At 40.3% G+C, this 22,394-nt stretch overlaps 1 protein-coding gene and 1 non-coding gene across 2 annotated transcripts in view; both read left to right on the forward strand.

Moving 5' to 3' along the window:
* The window catches only part of FMO1 (flavin containing dimethylaniline monoxygenase 1), a 38,915-nt gene that overhangs the window by 8,400 nt on the left and 8,121 nt on the right, over positions 1-22,394 (forward strand). Inside the window, exons 2-5 of the mRNA XM_068985596.1 lie at positions 1,605-1,742; positions 13,918-14,106; positions 17,138-17,300; positions 21,701-21,843. Of these exons, the coding sequence (XP_068841697.1) occupies positions 1,611-1,742; positions 13,918-14,106; positions 17,138-17,300; positions 21,701-21,843 (627 nt within the window). The 5' untranslated portion in view covers positions 1,605-1,610. The remainder of the gene's footprint in view (positions 1-1,604; positions 1,743-13,917; positions 14,107-17,137; positions 17,301-21,700; positions 21,844-22,394) is intronic.
* LOC138090916 (small nucleolar RNA U13) lies at positions 18,664-18,749 on the forward strand. Its single transcript, XR_011145890.1, has one exon. It is a non-coding gene; the product is annotated as a small nucleolar RNA U13 (small nucleolar RNA).

The raw sequence follows: 22,394 nt of genomic DNA on the forward strand, positions 1-22,394 counted from the left end.
CTCTAGGAGTTTTCTAGTTTCTGGTCTTATGTTTAGATCTTTAATCCATTTTGAGTTTATTTTTGTGTATGGTGTTAGAAAGTGATCTAGTTTCCTTCTTTTACAAGTGGTTGACCAGTTTTCCCAGCACCACTTGTTAAAGAGATTGTCTTTAGTCCATTGTATATTCTTGCCTCCTTTGTCGAAGATAAGATGTCCATAGGTGTGTGGATTTATCTCTGGGCTTTCTATTTTGTTCCATTGATCTATACTTCTGTCTTTGTGCCAGTACCATACTGTCTTGATGACTGTGGCTTTGTAGTAGAGCCTGAAGTCAGGCAAGTTGATTCCTCCAGTTTCATTCTTCTTTCTCAAGATTGCTTTGGCTATTCGAGGTTTTTTGTATTTCCATACAAATTTTCTATGTCCCAGGAGCACTTCTAAGCCAGTTGTCATGTGTTGTTGACTCACTTGATTCTAACAAAACCCACAAGGAAAACACTACCATTCTCTTCATTTTTTATGATACACAGAGGAGTAGAATAATTTGCCAATGTCACAATGTGGTCCAGAGTCTGGTTGCTTAACCCAGAGGTTTCCAACCCCCTGTGGCCTGTTAAGAACCCTGCCACACAGCAGGAGGTGAGCGGAGGGTGGGTGGGCAAGCAAGGGCAGTGACGCTTCATCTGGCCCTGGCCTTCGCTCCCCCCATTGCTTTCATTACCACCTGAACCATCCACACAGCCACCCTAATCCCTGGAAAAACTGTCTTCCACGAAATCATTCCCTGGTGCCGCAAAAGTTGGAGACCACTGGCTTAACCAATACATTATCTTGCCTCTCATCATTCTTACAAGTTCATGTTAACTCATGGCCAAGGTCAGATACCCCTCCATCAGTGCCAGTGGTGACACGATGGTCCTAGAGGTGAATCAGGACCCTGTGGAGACAGGAGGAGAATTCCCCATGCCTACCTTTCCACCCCACACTTTCCCTTTCCCACTGATGACCATCCACTGGCAGCAGTCAGGGGAAGGACGACAGCACAGCTGGAATGCTGGCAGCTGGCCAGGGACAGGGACCAGCCCAGCGCAGTGTTGTAACAGCGCTCGTGGTGGCCAGTGTCTTGGCTCTGCATCTCATCCCCACTCCACCAGCTTCTGGGTGACCTTGTATCACATCACACCAACCTGAGATTCGATTTCGTGTGTTTATAAAAATCTGAGTTTGCCAAGCTGATCCTTTCCTGGGCTGCTGCTCTGTTATTTCACTCGAAGGTTTGTGGAGGAAGGCTGGAGGCAGCAGCACAGTGCAGAACGCGAAACTCCGTGTACTGAAGGATCCGATTCCAGCTATTCTGCCAAAAGCTACAGTCTTGACAACTGTACTGTTATTTAGCACGAGTTCTGAGTGAGGGGGTGGGAACATACGAAGCACAGGGTTAAACCAGTGACCTGAACATTGCCCTCCTAGCATTCACAACACCAGAAACCAGCTACAGAGGATTCAAAAGGAGCAAATCTCTTAATCTCTCTGATTCTTTTTCCTGGTTCACTAGAGCAGCCAAGGATGGGGTGGGGCTTTCATTTATGAATAAATAGTTCTGCTTCATTGTCCCCACACAGGACAACATGGCCAAACGAGTTGCGATTGTGGGCGCTGGGGTCACTGGCCTGGCTTCCATCAAGTGCTGTCTGGAGGAAGGGCTAAAGCCCACCTGCTTCGAGAGGAGTGATGACCTTGGCGGGCTGTGGAGATTCACCGTAAGTAGGGTTTCCGTGACTTTGTTGTGTGTCTGTTGGAAAATGGTTGACTGGTGCAAAAAAAGACTGAATTTCTTCCACAAGGGCTGGCACCCATGAGGAAGAGATAGAAACATCTGCTGAACAGGGAGACAGAAAGGGCCATTGAAAAAAAAATTTTTAATATAAATTTATTTATTTTAATTGGAGGCTAATTACTTTACAATATTGTATTGGTTTTGCCATACATCAACATGAATCCGCCACGAGTATACACGTTCCCCATCCTGAACCCCCCTCCCACCTCCCTCCCCGTACCATCCCTCTGGGTCATCTCAGTGCACCAGCCCCAAGCATCCAGTATCCTGCATCGAACCTGGACTGGCAATTCATTTCATATATGATATTATACATGTTTCAATGCCATTCTCCCAAATCATCCCACTCTCTCCCTCTAAGCAGGGCACCGCCTGAATTTGGGTGGGAAGTGCATCAGCTGCCTTATAAACTACACCCAAAGCCAAGAGGAGGAAAGATGCCTGTGAAGGGTAGAAGAGTATGAAGTGGCTGAGACAAGCCAGGAAAGCTCAGGACAAGGGAGGCTAACAGCAGAACTCTGGGGGTCTGAAGCAAGAAACTGCAGTGTGGAGGCAACAGTATGAATACAGTTCAGGAATTTCTGCCTCTGCCTGCAAGACTGAGCCGCTTAAACCAACTTCTTTTTCCAGCCCTGCTCTATCTGAAGTAAAGCAGCATAAGACTCAGTGTAGGGGGAGTTCTGTACTCAAGGTCTTGTGGTCCAGGCAGGTCCCACCCATGCCAAGAACAATCACAAGTAAAGGATGTGAGTTTGGAGACTTTTTTGTTGCTGGAGGAAAATAAAAGTAATATTCTCAGGACTACAGTATGGATTGGAGAAGGGAGGAGGGAGGAGAGGCAACTATAAAGCTCATCCTTGACTGGCCTGGGACGCAGGAGAATCACAGGGGCCCTGCTGGAGGTCACTGAAACTCTGTGAACTCCACAGCTCAGCCAGACAGTTTTTTGCACCAGATTTCCTCAAACCTTCTATTTTTCCTTCTTCTCAGGAGAACAAGAACATTTCCCATGAGCTTTAAATGTGCTAATGAAAATGTCAAAAGAATGAAAAGGAGCATGGTGTCAGATATCCTGGCCTCAGAGCTCCCAAGAGATTAAGAGAAAGACCTAGCTGTCTATTATACTAGGGTAGAACTTGGAACAGGAATAAAGCACTCATTTTCTAATTCAGTGAGCAAAGCTCTGGAGAGACCAAGGGTGCTAGTTTCAGTTCAGTTCAATCAGTCATGTCCGACTCTTTGCGACTTCATGAACCTCAGCATGCCAGGCCTCCCTGTCCATCACCAACTCCCAGAGTTCACTCAAACTCACCTCCATCGAGTCGGTGATGCCATCCAGCCATCTCATCCTCTGTTGCCCCCTTCTCCTCCTGCCCCCAATCCCTCCCAGCATCAGAGTCTTTTCCAAAGAGTCAACTCTTCGCATGAGGTGGCCAAAGTACTGGAGTTTCAGCTTCAACATCAGTCCTTCCAATGAACACCCAGGACTGATCTCCTTTAGGATGGACTGGTTGGATCTCCTTGCAGTCCAAGGGACTCCTAAGAGTCTTCTCCAACACCACAGTTCAAAACCATCAATTCTTCTGTGCTCAGCTTTCTTCAGAGTCCAACTCTCACATCCATACATGACTGGAAAAACCATAGCCTTAACTAGATGAACCTTTGTTGGCAAAGTAATATCTCTGCTTTTGAATATGCTGTCTAGGTTGGTCATAACTTTCTTTCCAAGGAGTAAGCATCTTTTAATTTCATGGCTGTAATCACCATCTGCAGTGATTTTGGAGCCCAAAAAAATAAAGGCTGACACTGTTTCCACTGTTTCCCCCTCTATTTCCCATGAAGCGATGGGACCAGATGCCATGATCTTAGTTTTCTGAATGTTGAGCTTTAAGCCAACTTTCTCAGTATCCTCTTTCACTTTCATTAAGAGGCTTTTCAGTTCCTCTTCACTTTCTGCCATAAGGGTGGTGTCATCTGCATATCTGAGGTTATTGATATTTCTCCTGGCAATCTGGATTATAGCTTGTGCTTCTTCCAGCCCAGCGTTTCTCATGATGTACTATGCATAGAAGTTAAATAAGCAGGGTGACAATATACAGCCTTGACGTACTCCTTTTCCTATTTGGAACCAATCTGTTGTTCCATGTCCAGTTCTAACTGTTGCTTCCTGACCTGCATATAGGTTTCTCAAGAGGCAGGTCAGGTGGTCTGGTATTCCCATCTCTCTCAGAATTTTCCACAGTTTATTGTGATCCACACAGTCAAAGGCTTTGGCATAGTCAATGAAGCAGAAATAGATGTTTTTCTGGAACTCTCTTGCTTTTTCCATGATCCAGCAGATGTTGGCAATTTGATCTCTGCCTTTTCTAAAACCAGCTTGAACATCAGAAGTTCTCTGTTCACATATTGCTGAAGCCTGGCTTGGAGAATTTTGAGCATTTCTTTACTAGAGTGTGAGATGAGTGCAATTGTGCAGTAGTTTGAGCATTCTTTGGCATTGCCTTTCTTTGGGATTGGAATGAAAACTGACCTTTTCCAGTCCTGTGGCTACTGCTGAGTTTCCCAAATTTGCTGGCATATTGAGTGCAGCACTTTCACAGCATCATCTTCCAGGATTTGAAACAGCTCAACTGGAATTCCATCACCTCCACTAGCTTTGTTCGTAGTGATGCTTTCTAAGGCCCATTTGACTTCACATTCCAGGACATCTGGCTCTCGGTGAGTGATCACACCATCGTGATTATCTGGGTCGTGAAGATCTTTTTTGTACAGTTCTTCTGTGTATTCTTGCCACCTCTTCTTAATATCTTCTGCTCCTGTTAGGTCCATACCATTTCTGTCCTTTATCGAGCCCATCTTTGCATGAAATATTCCCTTGGTATCTCTAATTTTCTTGAAGAGATCTCTAGTCTTTCCCATTCTGTTGTTTTCCTCTATTTCTTTGCATTGATTGCTGAGGTAGGCTTTCTTATCTCTTCTTGCTATTCTTTGGAACTCTGCATTCAGATGCTTATATCTTTCCTTTTCTCCTTTGCTTTTCACTTCTCTTCTTTTCACAGCTATTTGTAAGGCCTCCTCAGACAGCCATTTTGCTTTTTTGCATTTCTTTTCCATGATGCTAGTTTAGTCCCAGCATAAACCAGCTTGAGTCACATAAAGAAAAACTGCATATCTTGAAATGTGTCCAAACACCAAATGTGACCATCGATGCAGAGACCTCCCCAAGGGGCCTAGGGGAAAGAGAACTTCTGTTCCTATGATTCAAACCACATACATTCCAATAGACAAGCAGAACCTGACATGTATGCCATAATTCTAGCCTCTCATGGCCATTGAAGACACTGCTAATCAAACACTATTAGGACTCAGGGACTCATACTCAGACATTTGCAACCCTTTAGACTATAGCCTGCCAATCTCCTCTGTTCATGGGATTTTCCAGGCAAGAATACTGGAGTGGGTCGCTATTTCCTCCTCTAGAGGATCTTCCCAACTCAGGGATCAAACCCATGTCTCCCATGTATCCTGCATTGCAGGAGATTCTTTATCTCTGAGACATCAGGGAAACCCAATCAAACACTATGCCCTTCACCTAATTAACCTCAGACTCCTTCTTAACACAATAACCCAGATTACCACTAATTAATCTGATGGGTTAGCATTAATCCATCAGAGTTGAGAGCTGGCTTGCAGAATAAATTGCCAGAATAGAGGGACAATTAGTAGAGCTGTTTGGTTAAAGTAATTTCAGTCATAGCAAAATGTAAGCCCAGAGACCTTGGGATACCAGAGAAAAAATGCCGCTTATGTCAATCATATATACCCAATTATTAACACACTAAAAAAAAAAAAATTGATGAAGAATCAAGAGAAATGTGTTCTAGATCCATGTGTGCCCAGCTGGCTATGTAATTGGACAGGTCAAACACTTATGCACAAAGCACTGTGAGGGACACAAAAGTGAGAAACAGTCATCCTGCCCTGTGGAGCTACTATGAGACTGATAGAAAAGGGCAGGATCTTGTAACTCAGGAGCAGTACTATGGGCATTTAAATGAGGTCAGGATAACATTCACTTGAGGGAAGCCAAGGAAGGCTTCATGGAGGAGAGAGTGTGTGATGGACTCTGGAAGATTTCAACAGGCAAATGAGATTGAGTGGGAAATACCAGGGAGGAGATTGTAAAGAAAATGTACTGCCCTTGTTGGAAAATAAAAATAGTTTATTGGTACGTGGAGTATGAAAACATGGAAGAAGAGGACAGTGGTGGAATGTTTGAGGATTCACACTCCATTTAGAAGGAGCTTCCCTGGTGGCTCAGCTGGTAAATAATCTGCCTGCAATGCAGGAGATGAAGGAGATGCTGCTCTGATCCTCAGGTGGGGAAGATACCCTGGTGGAGGGCATGGCAACCCACCCAGTATTCTTACCTGGAGAATCCCATAGAGAGAGGAGCCTGGAGGGCTACAGTCCTTAGGGTCACAAAGAGCTGGACACAACTGAAGCAACTGAGCACACACGCACGCGCTCCATTTAGAAAGCAATGGATAATAAGCAGAATGAATGTCTTTCCTTGTTGCTACTGCGTTTGTTTTGTTTGCATGATAGGAAGACCCATATATGTTTCTCTCAGGTAAAGAGAAAATACCGGGATAACAGGAAATGACTGAATACGTTAGCCCAAATTGAGACAAAATCCTAGCAGTAAAAGGAAGAAGTAGAACTGCAGATCCAAGTGGAAGGATTTGCCTTGGGAAAGTGCAGAGACACACTTTCCTCAGAGACAGGAAAGGAAGGAAAAAGGGACATGGACGAGAGATGTTGAGGTGGGGGAAAGAAGACACAGGAGCAAGCACAATGGAGGCCTCAATTCTTTCAGGAAAACATGGCATCTGTGGAGGCTGAAGAAGTCAGGGTGGAGAATGAAGGAAAAAAGAGGTCACTGTGAGGCACGTGATAGCACATCAAAAGGATAAGAAAGAGGGCGACCCAGCAGTAGCCTAAGTAAAACGGTACCCTATTAACATTTCCTTTCAGTCCCCATTACCTCGTCTGTAAAATGAGAACATGGAGTCAGTTTAAAAAATAGATAAAAACTAAATTACTAGGGTCTTTGGAGGCAGGAAAAACCACCTCCACCTTCATTCAGCAGCTCTCTCTTGATACAGAAGTGTCTTTAAGGCACCTCTGTACTACCTGGAGATTCCTCTAAAGCCTGATTGAAAATCTCTAAACTAAGTGACCTTATAGGGGACTTTCAGCTCTAACATGCTATGAGTGTCCTGAGTCTTTCTAGAGAAATCCCTTCCAGCTCCTACCTCAACAGATACACACACACACACACACACACACCACACACACACACACACACACACACACACACAAGATGGTTAGAGATGTCTTTGCAATCAAAGCAAGTGGCACATTCAAAACCTGTAGAATTAGAGTCTGCCCAGGCAAGGGCTGCCCTTGCCACAAAATATACAAGGGTTATCTTTAGGACCTGTTCTGGGTGGAAGGGGCCACAAAGCAAAAATAAACAGGAAAACTGCAGAAACCGAATAAAACAAATATGGAGAAGGTTTCCATTTACAAATGGAGAGATGCCCTCAACATTATAGAGATTATGGACTACTGCAGTTTAATTCAATATTCACGTGGGCCAGACCACAGTCCTAAAGACGAAGCAGACAAAGGTTGCAATGGAAAAGAAAGCCCGTTTCTTTTCCAGGACAGGGGAGGGGTTGGCAATGTTTCAAAAGAAAAGAACCCACTTGTGAGCACCAAATCCAGTGGCAGCAGGAGGCAAGTGTGGAACATCTGTTCCACAACCAACTCTCTCAGGCTCTGGAGGGGGAAAGGGGGCTTAGAACAGTAATGCTAAAGGCTGATTGTTCAACTGTAGAGGAATAATTGAAGAAAAACATGCCAGGAATTATCCTGTCGCTCATAACTGATATTACTCTTAGAGTGTTTTAGGTTAGGAAGGAGCCTTGAGAAACAGCCTTCATGTAGAACCACACTGACATCATCTAGAGGTAATTATGCTATGCTGACAGAAACACATTCTGCTTCACCCTTCACATCTCTGTAACAATAATCCTCCCCTGGAATGACATTCTTCCTCTGTGCACCAAGGTCTTTCCCTCCACACATGTATCCTTTCGCTTACTCCAGTTATTGAGCACTCACTATGTGCTTTGTGCTGTGCTGTACTTAGTCACTCAGTTGTATCAGACTCTTTGCAATTCCATGGACTGTAGTCTGCCAGGCTCCTCTGTTCATGGGGATTCTCCAAGCAAGAACACTGGAGTGGGTTGCCATGCCTTCCTCCAGGGGAATCTTCCCAACCCAGGGATCAAATCCAGGTCTCCTGCATTGCAGGCAGATTCTTTACCAGCTGAGCCAGCAGCGAAGCCCAAGAATACTGGAGTGGGTAGCCCATCCCTTCTCCAGGAGAACTTCCCGACCCAGGAATTGAACCGAGATCTCCTGCATTGCAGGTGGACTCTTTACCAGCTGAGCAACCCAGCAAACCCACGAGGCACCTTATGTACCACATATTTTTGGATTCAGTGAGGGCAATGATTAAGTATAATACTTTACCCCTTAAATCATTGAAGGTTTCTTTAGGTGTGTTCCACCTAACTCTTACGGGGGCCAAAATGATCCGTTAAATGGATACCTTTTTACTTCTTCTTAAAAATTTATTTTTTAAGTTCAGTAATCTTAGTAGGTTTCATTTTATTCATATATTAAACAAACATTTATTGAATTCGTATCATCTTGGAATAGATCCTCCTGATAGGCTCCTACCCTCTCATGGGGTTCCTCAAGCCTTCTCTGAGGTTTCCACAGCCCGCTTGTGCTGCAGATCTGAAGACAGATCTACAGATTGTGGACAGACTATATATAGGCAGTCTGACTACAGGGAAAGGAAGTGACAAAGTAAAATGGGCTCTGACTCTTCAAAGGAGAGGAAAGGAAGGGAACAGTTGCTCTTGAGAACAAGAGCTATGAACAACCTAGCTCAGGGTTCCCCACACTCAGCATTGAGAGAAAGTCTCTAATGTGTCTATATAGTAGTCACTTTAATTATCATTTTATATCCATTTTTTAAATGAGAAAGGAGAGACCTCTGACCTGACAAAGCTTTCTTCCCATTGCCAACAATCTTCTCTGGAGGACACAGAAGTTGAGAAAGTAAATCTCCATGATAATTATAGAAAAATAATACAAAACAGTTAATATTTTTTGAGAGCTTATCAGGCACTGTTCTAAATGCTTTCAGTTCAGTTCAGTCACACAGTCGTCTCCGACTCTTTGCAATTAGAGCTATCATTTCATTTTATCCTAGGGTTATACGTACTATTGTTATTTCTATTTCGAGAGGAGAAAACTGAGACACAGAGAAGTTAAGAAAATTCCCAAGGTCACCCAGCTAAAAATGTTCTGCTTAAAGATGAACCCAGGCTGTCTGACTCCAGGACCTGTGCTGTCAAGAACTATACTCCATTCATTTCCAGAGTCTGTGCCATAGCTCAGGGATAAGGGCATGCAAATCCTGGACTGTTCATGAAATCCCATGAAGTGTTCTACTGAATATAATGTCCTTACTATTGTATTGCAGCACCAAGTGGACCAAGAAGCCGAAAACTCCTCCACTCTTGCCCTTATTATTTCCCCTTTTCCCTCCTCTCATTCGGGCTTCCCTGGTGGCTCAGACAGTAAATAATACACCCGCAATGTGGGAGACCTGAGTTCGACCCCTGGGTTGGGAAGATCCCCTGGAAAAGGGGACCCACTGGAAAAGCTACCCACTCCAGTATTCTGGCCTAGAGAATTCCATGGACAGAGAAGCCTGGCAGGCTACAGTCCACAGGGTCACAAAGAATTTGACATGACTGAGCGACTTTCACATACACACATCTCTCATTCAGTTTCCCCTTCAAGACAAAAATGTTTTCCCTAAGTGCCCTCATCAACTCTCAGGAAAAACATGCGTCCACACACAGCATACCATGACAACTGGCAGACTAACATGGAGAGAATGCCAAGAGTGCCCACAGCCAGGGGTCCCAGTGGGGCCTGGGAATCACTGGGACATTTTTTTCACCAAGGCAAAACCTGGAGGGGAGGCTTAGGACTTGCAGACCTCATTCAGAAGTGCCATGGACCTGTAATCTCTGTATATACCTTAAACACACCAGACCTTGTGTTTTTACCAAGAGAAACAAGCAGAAGAGGAAAGAGACAGAGCATGTTGGATTCCACCCTATAGGCTGACATCTGTGATACATTCTTTCACAATAGGCTTCAGTGTTTCCTGTAAAGTTTTCTTCTTCCTGCTTTTACAATTATCTTCCAAAATGTTGCAAAACAAAGTTGGTTTTGGTCTCTTTATTTTCTATTTTTGTTTGTGGGTTCAATTGTTTTAAGGTCTCCATGGTTTCATGACTTATCCAGTTTCAGTGAGTCGCCACTGCTCTTTGATTTTTAAACATGCCATTAATAAATGCTCTAAAGTTTCTTGAACTATTTTTATGAAAATCTTTACAAGATATTATACACATCCCTACCCTTCTTTAACAGTGTATATTCCAAATTTAGCCTTTTATTACTGCTAACTAGAAATCAGCAGTATTAACAAAGTATTGTTTACAATATGATGCTCTCAGATGCCAGAGAAAAGTGAATGAGCTTTGGTCACACATTGACTGATCCCAAAATGTTTATAACTGATGTTTTTATCCTTACTCTCTAATTGTTTCCCTTGCTATTTGCTCTCACTTCTCAATATTACAGCTCTTTAGAGCTATTCACATTCTCTTCATTCCTATAACCCAGAAGAAACTTGATCATGTTTAACTATGTCAAACCAACGCTAAATTTAATTCTAATACCTGGCTTCAAGTTTAAGGATGGTCTAAAGCTGTGCTGTCCAGTAAGGTAGCCACCAGCCATGTGTAACTGTGGAATGCAGTTGATTTGACTAAGGAACTGAATTTTTTTATTTCATTTAATCTTGATTAATTTTAATTTTAAAGCCAATACTCAATTCAGTTATTGGTGAATCTTTAAACATTTGTTAACAATTTGGGTATGCAAATCCACTTTTTCCAGTGAAAATTTAGCATTTGGATTCAGATTTGTAAAATATACACTAGACCTAAAAGACTTCATATGAGAAAAAAAGTTCATACTTCATTAATAATTTTGATTGATTACATATTGAAATTATAAAGTTTTGGAACTATTGAGTATCCTCTTTACCTTTGTTAATGTGGCTATTGGAATTTTTTAAAGTGCATGTGTGGCCTACTTGCCACTCTTACCAGGTAGGACTGCTCGAAAGTCTTGTTACTCAAAGCATGGTCCATGACCAGTAGCATCTGCGTGTGAACTTGCTAGAAATACAGAATCTCAGGCTCACCCAGACCTACTAAGTCCACATCTACACATTAATAAGATTCCCCAAGCAATTCTTAATAAGATTTAGAAGCGCTCATCTAGAGAGCTGTGATTCTCAAGCTGTGGAAAAGAATCAGATTTGTTTGTTTTAATTTCCAAGGAAGTATAGACACTTATATTTGTGAAATACGATAAAAAGAGCTATAATAAGGTGAAAATGAAACAAAACATAAATTCAAATTTCTTTGAAAGTATGTACAAGACAATTACTGTAGAGAATCACTATTATACTTGTGATTTTTTGCTGAACAAAACATTATGTGTGAAATACCAGTTCTCCATTAAACACCTATAGCCACACTTTCTCTATGCATTGTATATATTAATACTTAAGGCTTATAATGTGGTAATTAAGCTTGCTTCTTGTTTGTCATTTTATCTAATCTGGATTGGATGGGCGACAACACTCCTCCCAAGACCTAACATATATCTAAACTATTTCTAAGTTTTGTTTAACAGCACACATAGAGACATGAGGCTCACAGAATATAAGAATGGAATGTCCAAAAGTCTGTTCTATACATCTGTGTCTCTTGGACTCTGTGGGAGAGGGAGAGGGTGGGATGATTTGGGAGAATGGCATTGAAACACATATAATATCACGTAAGAAACGAATCACCAGTCTAGGTTCGATGCAGGACACAGGATGCTTGGGGCTGGTGTACTGGGATGACCCAGAGAGATGGTATGGGGAGGGAGGTAGGAAGGGGGTTCAGGATTGGGAACTCATGTACACCCGTGGCGGATTCATGTTGATGTATAGCAAAACCAATACAGTATTGTAAAGTAAAATAAAGTAAAATAAAAAAAATTTTAAAAAAAGAATGGAATGGAAGAAGAAAATTCAAAGCAACCTCAGCAAGCTCAGGATATTCATTTTCTTAACTGCTATCTAAAGTGAAGCAAGTGGCACTGTATTTTTAAAACTTATCTTCAGTCCTTTATCAGTAGTAGTCAGTTCTGACCATGTATTCTGTAAAGTTGTAATCAAATATCAATTATCTTCCAGTCAAAGAAAATAGCTTATAGCTTTTATGCACTTTTGGGTAACAGTTTTCAAACCTTGAAATGTCACACACTGTAATGGAGTCCTACTCACATGACTACTACACAGTTCAAATCCCACACAACTCATCACATGACTTAGACAAAGACAAGATGGATCCCGTTCATCACTAAGGGGTCCACATGCATGAATACTGAACAATGTTGAATTATTGCTATAAAAGTTTTAAGATGCTTACCCTCAATTTCTGTACCTAAATTGTCATAAACTGGTAGCAAAGAGTTCATACCAGTCTGGCTCTTTGAACAGCACTGCTTTAGATCTTCCTACAGAATAAAAGGTCAGGATTTAAACAGTCATCTTTCTCGGAAGCCATTTAGATTTTAGTTTTCTAGATGTGTTCTGGATAAATAAGACTGTCAGATGTGGAGCCACAGATAAGCAAGATAAGGTGAACTCATCAGTTGATGGGATCTGTATCATTAATTCAAACTACAAAGATATGTTATAATTTTATTTTCTGTTATCACAACACATGTCCCATTTCATACAGCTCTAGATTCATACCTTTTGAGGGAACAAAGTATGTCCTCTCCATATGTGAGGTTTATGTTCACATTTCTACTTGATTATAAAAATGATTTTTATTTCACAGGAAAAAGGAACTATACATATCCAAGATGGCAAATAATATTAAAATGCTAAGAACTTTCCCACTGAAATTAGAACAATCCTTTATAATACATCCAAAAAAACAGAGACAATGTATACACCTAAATGAGTAACTAAAACTGCCCACTATTCAGCCTTGTAGTATTAGTTGTCTGAGATGTTGTTATTTGCTAGTTATTTAAGTTCAAACTGGGATGGGAAATTCTTTAGCATTTTGCCATGCTTGCAGTTGTCCAGTCTGGAAACCCTTGACCTGCTTCTTCTCCCAAACCTTAAATCTAATCAGTTTCACAATCCTATGCATTCTACCTTTCTGCTACCTAACAAATCCCATCTCTTTCACTTTCAACTGTCATTGCTTTTGCTCAGGTTCTCATTGGCAATTGTGTGGATTTGTATTTCAAGTTCTTAACTAGCCTCATTCCCTTCCTTTCCAGATCCCTTTATCTTTTATAAAACCAGAATTATCTTTTCAAAATTTAATATGAATCACTTCCATCGATTTCTACAAATTCAAATTTCTTAATTTTAGGTACAAAATCCTTCATAATCTGAATGCCCTTTCTCCATAATCCTTTTGACAATACTCATGAAATCAACATACCTAGCAACCATTCATCATCTAGAAACTACTTCCTGAGTCTGGTGTATTTCCATATTCTCCTTTATTTTGCAGTGATACTGTGTAAATGTAGACAGGTAAGTTTATCCTATGGTTGTTAGCACATAATGATGAAATTGTAATTCTGATCATGATATTCATCATTTTTCAAGTTAAGTGCAGGTTACCAAATCCCATTAGAAAGTAGAAGGTTGCATGCATAAATTGTCTGGGTCACCTTAATCTTAGTCAATGTTTCAAATGTCTAAAAATTAGTATTCATTTCATGTGTGTGCACGCAATATGCACACATGCATACACACTCACGCGCATGCACTGCTTGTACAGGAACATGTTGAAGAAGGCAGAGCCAGCCTCTACAAGTCTGTGGTTTCCAACAGCTGCAAGGAGATGTCTTGTTACCCGGACTTTCCATTCCCAGAAGATTATCCAAACTATGTGCCAAATTCTCTATTCCTGGATTATCTCAAAATGTATGCAAACCGGTTCAACCTCCTGGAATGCATTCAATTCAAGGTAAGAAAGGCACAAAACATCAGTTAGCAGTCAGGAAGTATTTCCTACCTATTTTGTGTTATCTCTCTCTACCTGGGGTTCTATAAATGAGAGAATGAACTGGCAAGACCAACACCTGGTTGGATTCTTTTCCCCTTTTACTTACAATCACCCTAAGTAAATCTGGAGGTAGAAGTGAATACTTGGTTTAAGGATTCACGTGTAGAATTTTTTCAGTTTGCAATGCTTCCATCCAAGTATTCAAATGGACCTTAAAAATGTCAAACCGCATTTTCAGTTTGGGCCAAATACCTATACACGAGGACATTGAGAACTTCCTACCAGCTCCAGGGCTCTCCCTTTTTACTATCCATTTATAGAAATGGATGTGTGCACTGGCTCATACACAAGAGAACTCACTGTTTGAAGGAAAACCTTTCTAGATATCTTTGGAATTAGAAAAATCTTTGACATTGTTCTTCTCATTGACCATACCCATCTCCTTTCCCATTTTAGGGGAAGAGACAGGAGGTAGGTAGAAAGACAGAAGCAAATAAATATATCCTCTTTCTTTCTTCCTGTTTTTCCTTTCTCTGCAAGAAACACATGAAAATTCATGTGATTCTCTTCTCCCATTACCCTCCCTATAAGAGGTAGGGATGGTTAGGAATTCATGGAGAATTACACAGAAAAAGTAACATGAGTGGAAAGATTGGCCAAAACAAGTACCATGTAAGATTCACATTCACAACCTTTAAAGTGTTCCTGATCAAAATGAAATCACTATCTGTACCTCCATATTCATTACAGAATTATTTACAAAGGCCAAACTATAGAAATAACTTGTGTCCATTGATGGATAAGTGGATAAAGAAATGTGATAGATGATTAATAGATAGACAGATAGACAGACAATGGAATATTATTAGCCATAGTTAAAAAAAAAATTCTGTCACTTGCAAACACATGGATGAACCTTGAGGGCATTATACTAAATGAAATAACTCAAACAGAGAAAGACAAATTTGTATGATCTCATTTATATGTAGAATCCAAAATATAAAAAGGGACCTTCCCTGGCAGTCCAGCAGCTAAGACTCTGAACTCCCAATGCAGGGGGCATGTGTTCAATCCCCAGTTGGGAAACTAAAGATTCCTCATGCCCCGGAAGCATGGTCAAAACAAACAAACAAAACAAACAAACAAAAAAATCCAAACTCATAGAAATAGAGAACATACTGATGGCTGCCAGAAGTAGGCTAGGGAGTGAGGGAAGGTGGTCAAAAGGTATAAACTTCCAGTTATAAGACAAATTAGTTCTGGAGATACATTCTATATTGTGTAAATCAATTCTGGAGATGTATTGGTAATTATACCATACTGTATATTTAAAAGTTGCTAAGAGAATAGATCATAAAAGTTCTTATCAGAAGAAAAATATTGTAACTATGTGGGGTGATAAATGTTAACCAAACTTATTGTGGTAATCATGTTACAATATGCACACATGTCAAATCATTAGGTTGTACACTTTAAACTTTTACAGTGTTATATGTCAATTATATCTCAATAAAACTGGAGAAAATTAAAAGTACTCTAGTTGTCCAAAGAATATTTCATCCTACTTCCTTATTTCCCATGAGACAGAGTAAAAATAAAACAGTGCCATAATTGATGGATATAATCCACAAAAATATTTTTAATGTATCAGAATTTCTGAACCTGAAGTATTTCCTTTGCTACATGCTTTCCAAGCCTGTTTTAAAAAATATATATAAAACTGGATGTTCACCAAAGTTTTAAGAAAGTACACACAAGCAGCTGTCTGTGAGAGGTTTTGTTTTTCCTTCCTCTCTATACATTCCAAATTTTCAATGATAAATTCAGTATTTTCAAGATAAAAATAAATTTTATCTTGAATGATTTTTTAATTACCTGAAAATTTACGTTTTAAAAAGATGATTGCTAATACAAATGTAGACCCCAACAAGCACTTCAAGTATGATAAACCAGACAGTGAACCATTAAGTGGGACTTGAGAAGTCTGTCTTCTTTGAAACCTGAAGAGGAAAATGAGGCAGCAAAGTCTCTTTCATGCTTTTAAATTTGACTTGTAAATTTCTTTTATATATTTTCTGAATCAGAACCTCACACCATGGATATACATGTACTTGAAGAGAACAAAAATAGACTACAGTTGACCCTGGAGCAACATGGGTGATTAGAGGTGCCAACTCTGCACAACGGAAATCTCCCATTTCCTCCATTTCTGTGCTGTCTCTGTATCCACAGTTCCACATCCATGGAATCAAACACTTATGAATCCTGTTTACTGTAATATTTACTGTTTTTTAAAAATCTACATATAAGTGGACCTGCACAGTTCAAACCCATGTTGTTCAAGAATCAGCTGTGTTTGAAATTCAGACAACTCCATGGAAATTCACGCATAAAACGAGCACTTTTGCACAGTTCCCCCAGTCAGGGCAAATCTCAGTACCATAGCCTATAAGGCCTTTCATAAGCTACTTGTGACCAGATTTATATTTTCAATTATATACTATCCATGTCTCTATTAAAGGAACTGTTGAAAGAATTGTCTCTTGAGTCCCTTTGCTGTTCACCTGAAACTACCACACCATTTTTAATTGGCTATACTCCAATACAAAATAAAAAGTTTAAAGTTTAAAAAAAAGAGTTGTTTCTATGAGAACTAGACATGGCAGATAAAGAATTTCAAAAATACAGAAATACCTAGGTTATAATCTTGGTTCTATTACTCATTGTGAGAATTGGAGCAAATCACTTAAAATTTTTGGACCTTATCACCTCTCTTCAATACCTCTCTACAATTCTAAGTTTAGAATACTTCCATCCAGAAAATTGTGATTAACCTGAGAGCCCAGTTCAATATCTAGGGTTATGCTTATTATATTTATAGTATAATAAATATATATGTGCTCGAGAATATTTGAAATAATTGGCATGTCAGCCAGCAAGCCCTTTCTGGAATCTTGAAAACTATTAACCCTGTCTATGATTCTTTTTTCAGACAAAAGTCTGCAGTGTGAGAAAATGCCCAGATTTTACTGCCACAGGCCAATGGGAGGTAATCACTCTGTGCGAAGGGAAGCAAGAGTCAGCCATCTTTGATGCTGTCATGGTCTGCACTGGGTTTCTTACTAATCCGTATTTACCACTGGACTCCTTTCCAGGTATAGCCCTTTCTACAACTGACTTTAATTTGTCTTACGTGAGCCACCCTGATACTGGATTGTTCTGGAAATACATTCCTATTGATTTCCTCCATTAAATAGTTAAAGTAGTGAGGTAAGAGGGTTTATTCCCCTGACCTGCGCTATTTGGGCAGACTTTGGTTTTCATCAGTTTGAAACAAGTTATGAGTACCAAAGAGCAGAATGAATAACTATGAAGCAGTTTTATGCTTCACTGAAGTTCAGTGTCCATCTCTAAGTAACTGGCAGCACCAGAAAGCCTTCTAAGACATAGCAGGCCTAGACAGTTTGCTAGCCTCAGCAGTCGTGCATTGACAAAGGTGAGAGTAGAGGTCACAAGCGTCAATCCGTGAATAAAGGGAAACATAACTTGAATTTTGTTTGTTTATGTCTATGGGTCATGGCAGTTAACTAGATCAAAGGTTTATGGCACTGGTTAATAGTCACCAGGGGCATAAGTCTTGGGAGGCAAATTAAGACATCTTTGGGCCTCAGTTTCTTCATCTGGCTTTTGCAACCATGGTTCACTTATGTCAAATTTCAATTGGATTACAACTCAGAGGGAATAGGAAATCCAGTGGTTTGGTTTATTCAATCTGTAACAAAGGATTCAAAATGTTCAAACTTTAGCAAATTTTTCTCTGAATCATCTAAATATCACTTGTAGTGATCACAAGACTCAGTTCACAATTAACTCATCTACCTCCAGTGATACTTGGTCTGCCCCCAGCGGTTACTGAAGTCAGGCCATGTTAATATAAAACATATCCTGAAAACTGTCATAGACTCTAATCAATGAATTGGAAAGCAGTCCAGCCTTCTTCCTGGTGCAGGAAACTCTTCAGCATCCCTGAGAAAGACTCACAGCCTTGGCTTAAATGCATTCAACTATGAATTCTTTCCACCTCACCCATTTCTTGCCTACAGAGAAAATCCCTGAGTAGGCAAGTTACTCCAACTACCAGGTAGGAGTGCCTGGTACAGGATCACTCCATGAATCCAGAAAATTTCATGACATAGAGAGTACACTGTGTTTATTGCTAAGAATACAGAAGTGGATAAGACAACACATAGCCTGCACGAAAGGAAAGAAAAGAGATTTATAGGGGTCCAGTGGAGGAATTGCAGTCTACATATGACCTGTAATGACAGCAATACTCACTTCACAACAATTTCATGTACTTGAAATGGCCCTGGACCTGCCCTGAGGATGCTACTCAAGTCAGATCAGATTAGGATAAAGTATAGCTTGAAAGCAATGGAGCCAATGTGCTCAGTTTAAATAAGAGGAGCTTGGGACCCAGGAGGTATAGATTCCAGGCTATACAATTAAGAAGCTATGATCCTTTTGAAGTTCATAAGCAGGATGATTGGGTGTTCACACTGTTGCATGACATGTTCAGTTCAGTCGCTCAGTCGTGTCCGACTCTTTGCAACCCCATTAACCTCAGCACGCCAGGCCTCCCTGTCCCTCACCAACTCCCGGAGTCTACCCAAACTCATGTCCATCCCATTCAGCCATCTCATCCTCTGCCGTCCCCTTCTCCTCCTGCCCCCAATCCCTCCCAGCATCAGCGTCATTTCCAATGAGTCAACTCTTCACATGAGGTGGCCAAAGTATTGGAGTTTCAGCTTCAGCATCAGTCCTTCCAGTGAACACCCAGGACTGGTCTCCTTTAGGATGGACTGGTTGGATCTCCTTGCAGTCCAAGGGACTCTCAAGAGTCTTCTCCAACACCACAGTTCAAAAGCATCAATTCTTAAGCACTCAGCTTTCTTCACAGTCCAACTCTCACATTCATACATGACTACTGGAAAAACCATAGCCTTGACTACACAGACCTTTGTTGGCAAAGTAATGTTTCTGCTTTTCAATATGCTATCTAGGTTGGTCATAACTTTCCTTCCAAGGAGTAAGCGTCTTTTAATTTCATGGCTGCAATCACCATCTGCAGTGATTTTGGAGCCCCCCCAAAATAAAGTCTAACACTGTTTCCACTGTTTCCCCATCTATTTCCCATGAAGTGATAGCACCAGATACCATGATCTTAGTTTTCTGAACGTTGAGCTTTAAGCCAACTTTTTCACTCTCTTCTCTCACATTCATCAAGAGGCTTTTTAGTTCCTCTTCACTTTCTGCCATAAGGGTGGTGTCATCTGCATATCTGAAGTTATTGATATTTCTCCTGGCAATCTTGATTCCAGCTTGTGCGTCTTCCAGCCAGCATGACATGTGCTCTCTCCTAAACCTTGTTAGGACACCAGCACATTACCCATCAGATGTTTAAAAAAAAAAACAAAAAACTATATAATCTTGGACTTTCCACTTAACCTTTCTAAGCCTCTGTTTTCCTTCCTAGAAACTGAGGTTTGACCTACCTTACCCAACAGCATATATCACAAATCAAGCAAAAATAACTCTATCAGTATTTGCCATCTTTCTCTATATCCATATTACCAGCCACTACCAATTGGTTATTTCAAATCCATGGATAAATTATTATTAAGGAGCCTCTGAGCACTAAAATTTCATGACGTTAGACTTGAAATGGAGTCCTCTAAACCTCATCATCTCTCTCTCTGCCCCATAGCAGATTTGCATACACCCTGGAGTAGTTGTTAATCGTCACAAAAATTAAATTCGTTGAAATTAGTCAAAAAAACATGTCATCAGTTCTTGAGGCAATTCCAGAAGAAAGTGTTCCCAAAAGTCTTCATAAATATCATAGGTATTACAGCTGGAATAAATATATAACTTCCCAAGGTAACTTACTTTAATTCAGAAGCCATATACATTCAGCTATGTTTGCTAACACAGCCCCTTCACCTAACAAAAGTTCTTGCTCTGTTCTCCTGTAATATAAGTGGGGAAAGTATTAATCTGATAGAAGACTCAGCCACAAAGTCTCATATTTGTCCACTTGTGATCCAAAAAAGCCTGATCCAGAGAGAATCTAAGACAATCTAACATTCACAGATAATTCTATTATTCTAATTAAACTTGTCCAGCTCTCCATTCCTGGCAGTTTCTTGGATCCATATTGGGTCAAATGTTGAGCTAAGTCAATATTTGAATTTGATTGCATCATTGCTAAATTCAAACTGATCTAGATTGTGGTTGGGTTTTAACTGAGATTCATGTTAGACTTCTAAAGATTTAAGGTGAAATAGAGTTACTGGCCTTGGTTAAGGCCCAATAATGTGCCACTAATGTGCCACAGCGTCCATATCCTGAGAAATCACTGAGAATCTAGATGTGCTGTCATATTTTCCTTTTAAAAAAAAAAGTTCTTTGCACAGGATGTATTACTTTTGATTGTTTTATGCAACCTAGGAGTACTTTCCAAAACCCTCCACAAGCATTTGATCTTTCAATGAGATTTGGCATCAACTGAGATATTTTATCTAGTTCAAACAGCTCTGATCCCAGTATAACTAACGTAACTCCTTTTTCTGTGAGCCAACTCTGGCTGACTCAGCAAACCTAGCCTGAGTTACCGTCAGTCACCAAAGTAAACACACAAGGATCTTTCACATAGGGACCATAATTTTATTTCCTTTTTTAAAAAAAGTTCGGTTGCACTGGGTCTTTGCTGTGGCGCTCAAGCTTCTCTTGTGTCACATGGGCTTAGTAACCCTGCAGCATGTGGGATCTTAGTTCCCCGACCAGGGATCAAACCTGCATCCTCTGCATTGGAAGGCAGATTCTTAACCCCTGGATCACCAGGAAAGTCCCATATTTTTATTTCTTATTTCCCATATCATCTAGCACAGTGTCTGGCACATAAAATGTATCCAAACATTTTGCTGAATAGAGTGGAAGCACTGACTCATAGTTCAATTTAACTTCTCTGCTCTTTCTCCTTGCTTATAAAAAGTTCTAAATAATCAGATTAGTAAATAGAGTATTTCTGTCCCATTCATTTCTATCAAATTTTTATAAGTAATGACTTCTTGTACTTCAGCTTAATAAGTCTTAATACCATGATTTTTTTCTTTCTTTCCTTTTTTTTTTTTTTTTAGCATAAAATGGTTTACTGCAGGGCAAAGCAAGGATGGGTGCTCATGCTCAAAAACTGAAATCCCCAGTGGGCTGGGGCCGGGGGGATTTTTTTTACAGTGCCATGATATTTTAACTTAGTAATCATCTAGTAGGTAAAACTAGAGGGCCATCTAGTGAGATGGAGTAGGTATCTCCATAAAATAATCACGTATCCGTATCTTGCATAACTATGTATCCATGTTTCAGATTTTCTTAAATTGAGTATGCTATTAAAACAACCTAAGTCACCCATCAAAAGGATGTTATTAGCTGAATAATATATGTTTCATTCACAGATCTTGTAAACTTTCTATTTGACTTCCTTTTTTTTCTATAGGTATAAATACTTTTAAAGGCCAGTATTTCCACAGCCGAGAGTATAAACATCCAGATATATTTAGGGACAAGAGCGTTCTTGTTATTGGAATGGGAAATTCTGGCACAGACATTGCTGTGGAGGCCAGCCACCTGGCAAAGAAGGTATTGTTCTTGGTGTTACCTAATGAGGGGCTTTATCTTAAGATGCATGCCTCAAACAAATGTGTTTGACACCATGATAAATGAAGAAAGGAAAAAAGAATTCCTAAAACACACACACACAAACAGATTTTTAGGTACTTTTTTTCTTGAATGTTCATAAATGTTACTATAAATTCCAGGTGTCATTTTTCCTCAAAAATTCGGGTTCTCTGACTTCCTATTTTTGCTATTTTCCCAGCCAAAATGAGTTACAGGAAGCATCTATTTCTTACTCAGTCCCATGGGTCAGAAAATTCTGGCTAAGTTTTTCTTACTAAGATCTTCCATTTGCTCCTTCCTTTCCTTATTGATTGCCATCATCCTCATCAGTTCCATACCACCTCACGTGGGATCTATTACACAGTCCTCCTCACAACAGTTATGGAAAGAGTTACTATTACTGGGGCTTGCTTATTCTGTACCAAGAACAGCACTAAAGGCTTTACTGCATGACCTCAGCCAATTATGAAAACAAGCCACGAAGTAGGTACAAGACTCCTTAACCACCTGTG

Source organism: Capricornis sumatraensis, chromosome 14 (genome assembly GCF_032405125.1).
Source record: "Capricornis sumatraensis isolate serow.1 chromosome 14, serow.2, whole genome shotgun sequence".
In the NCBI taxonomy this organism is placed as follows: domain Eukaryota; kingdom Metazoa; phylum Chordata; class Mammalia; order Artiodactyla; family Bovidae; genus Capricornis; species Capricornis sumatraensis.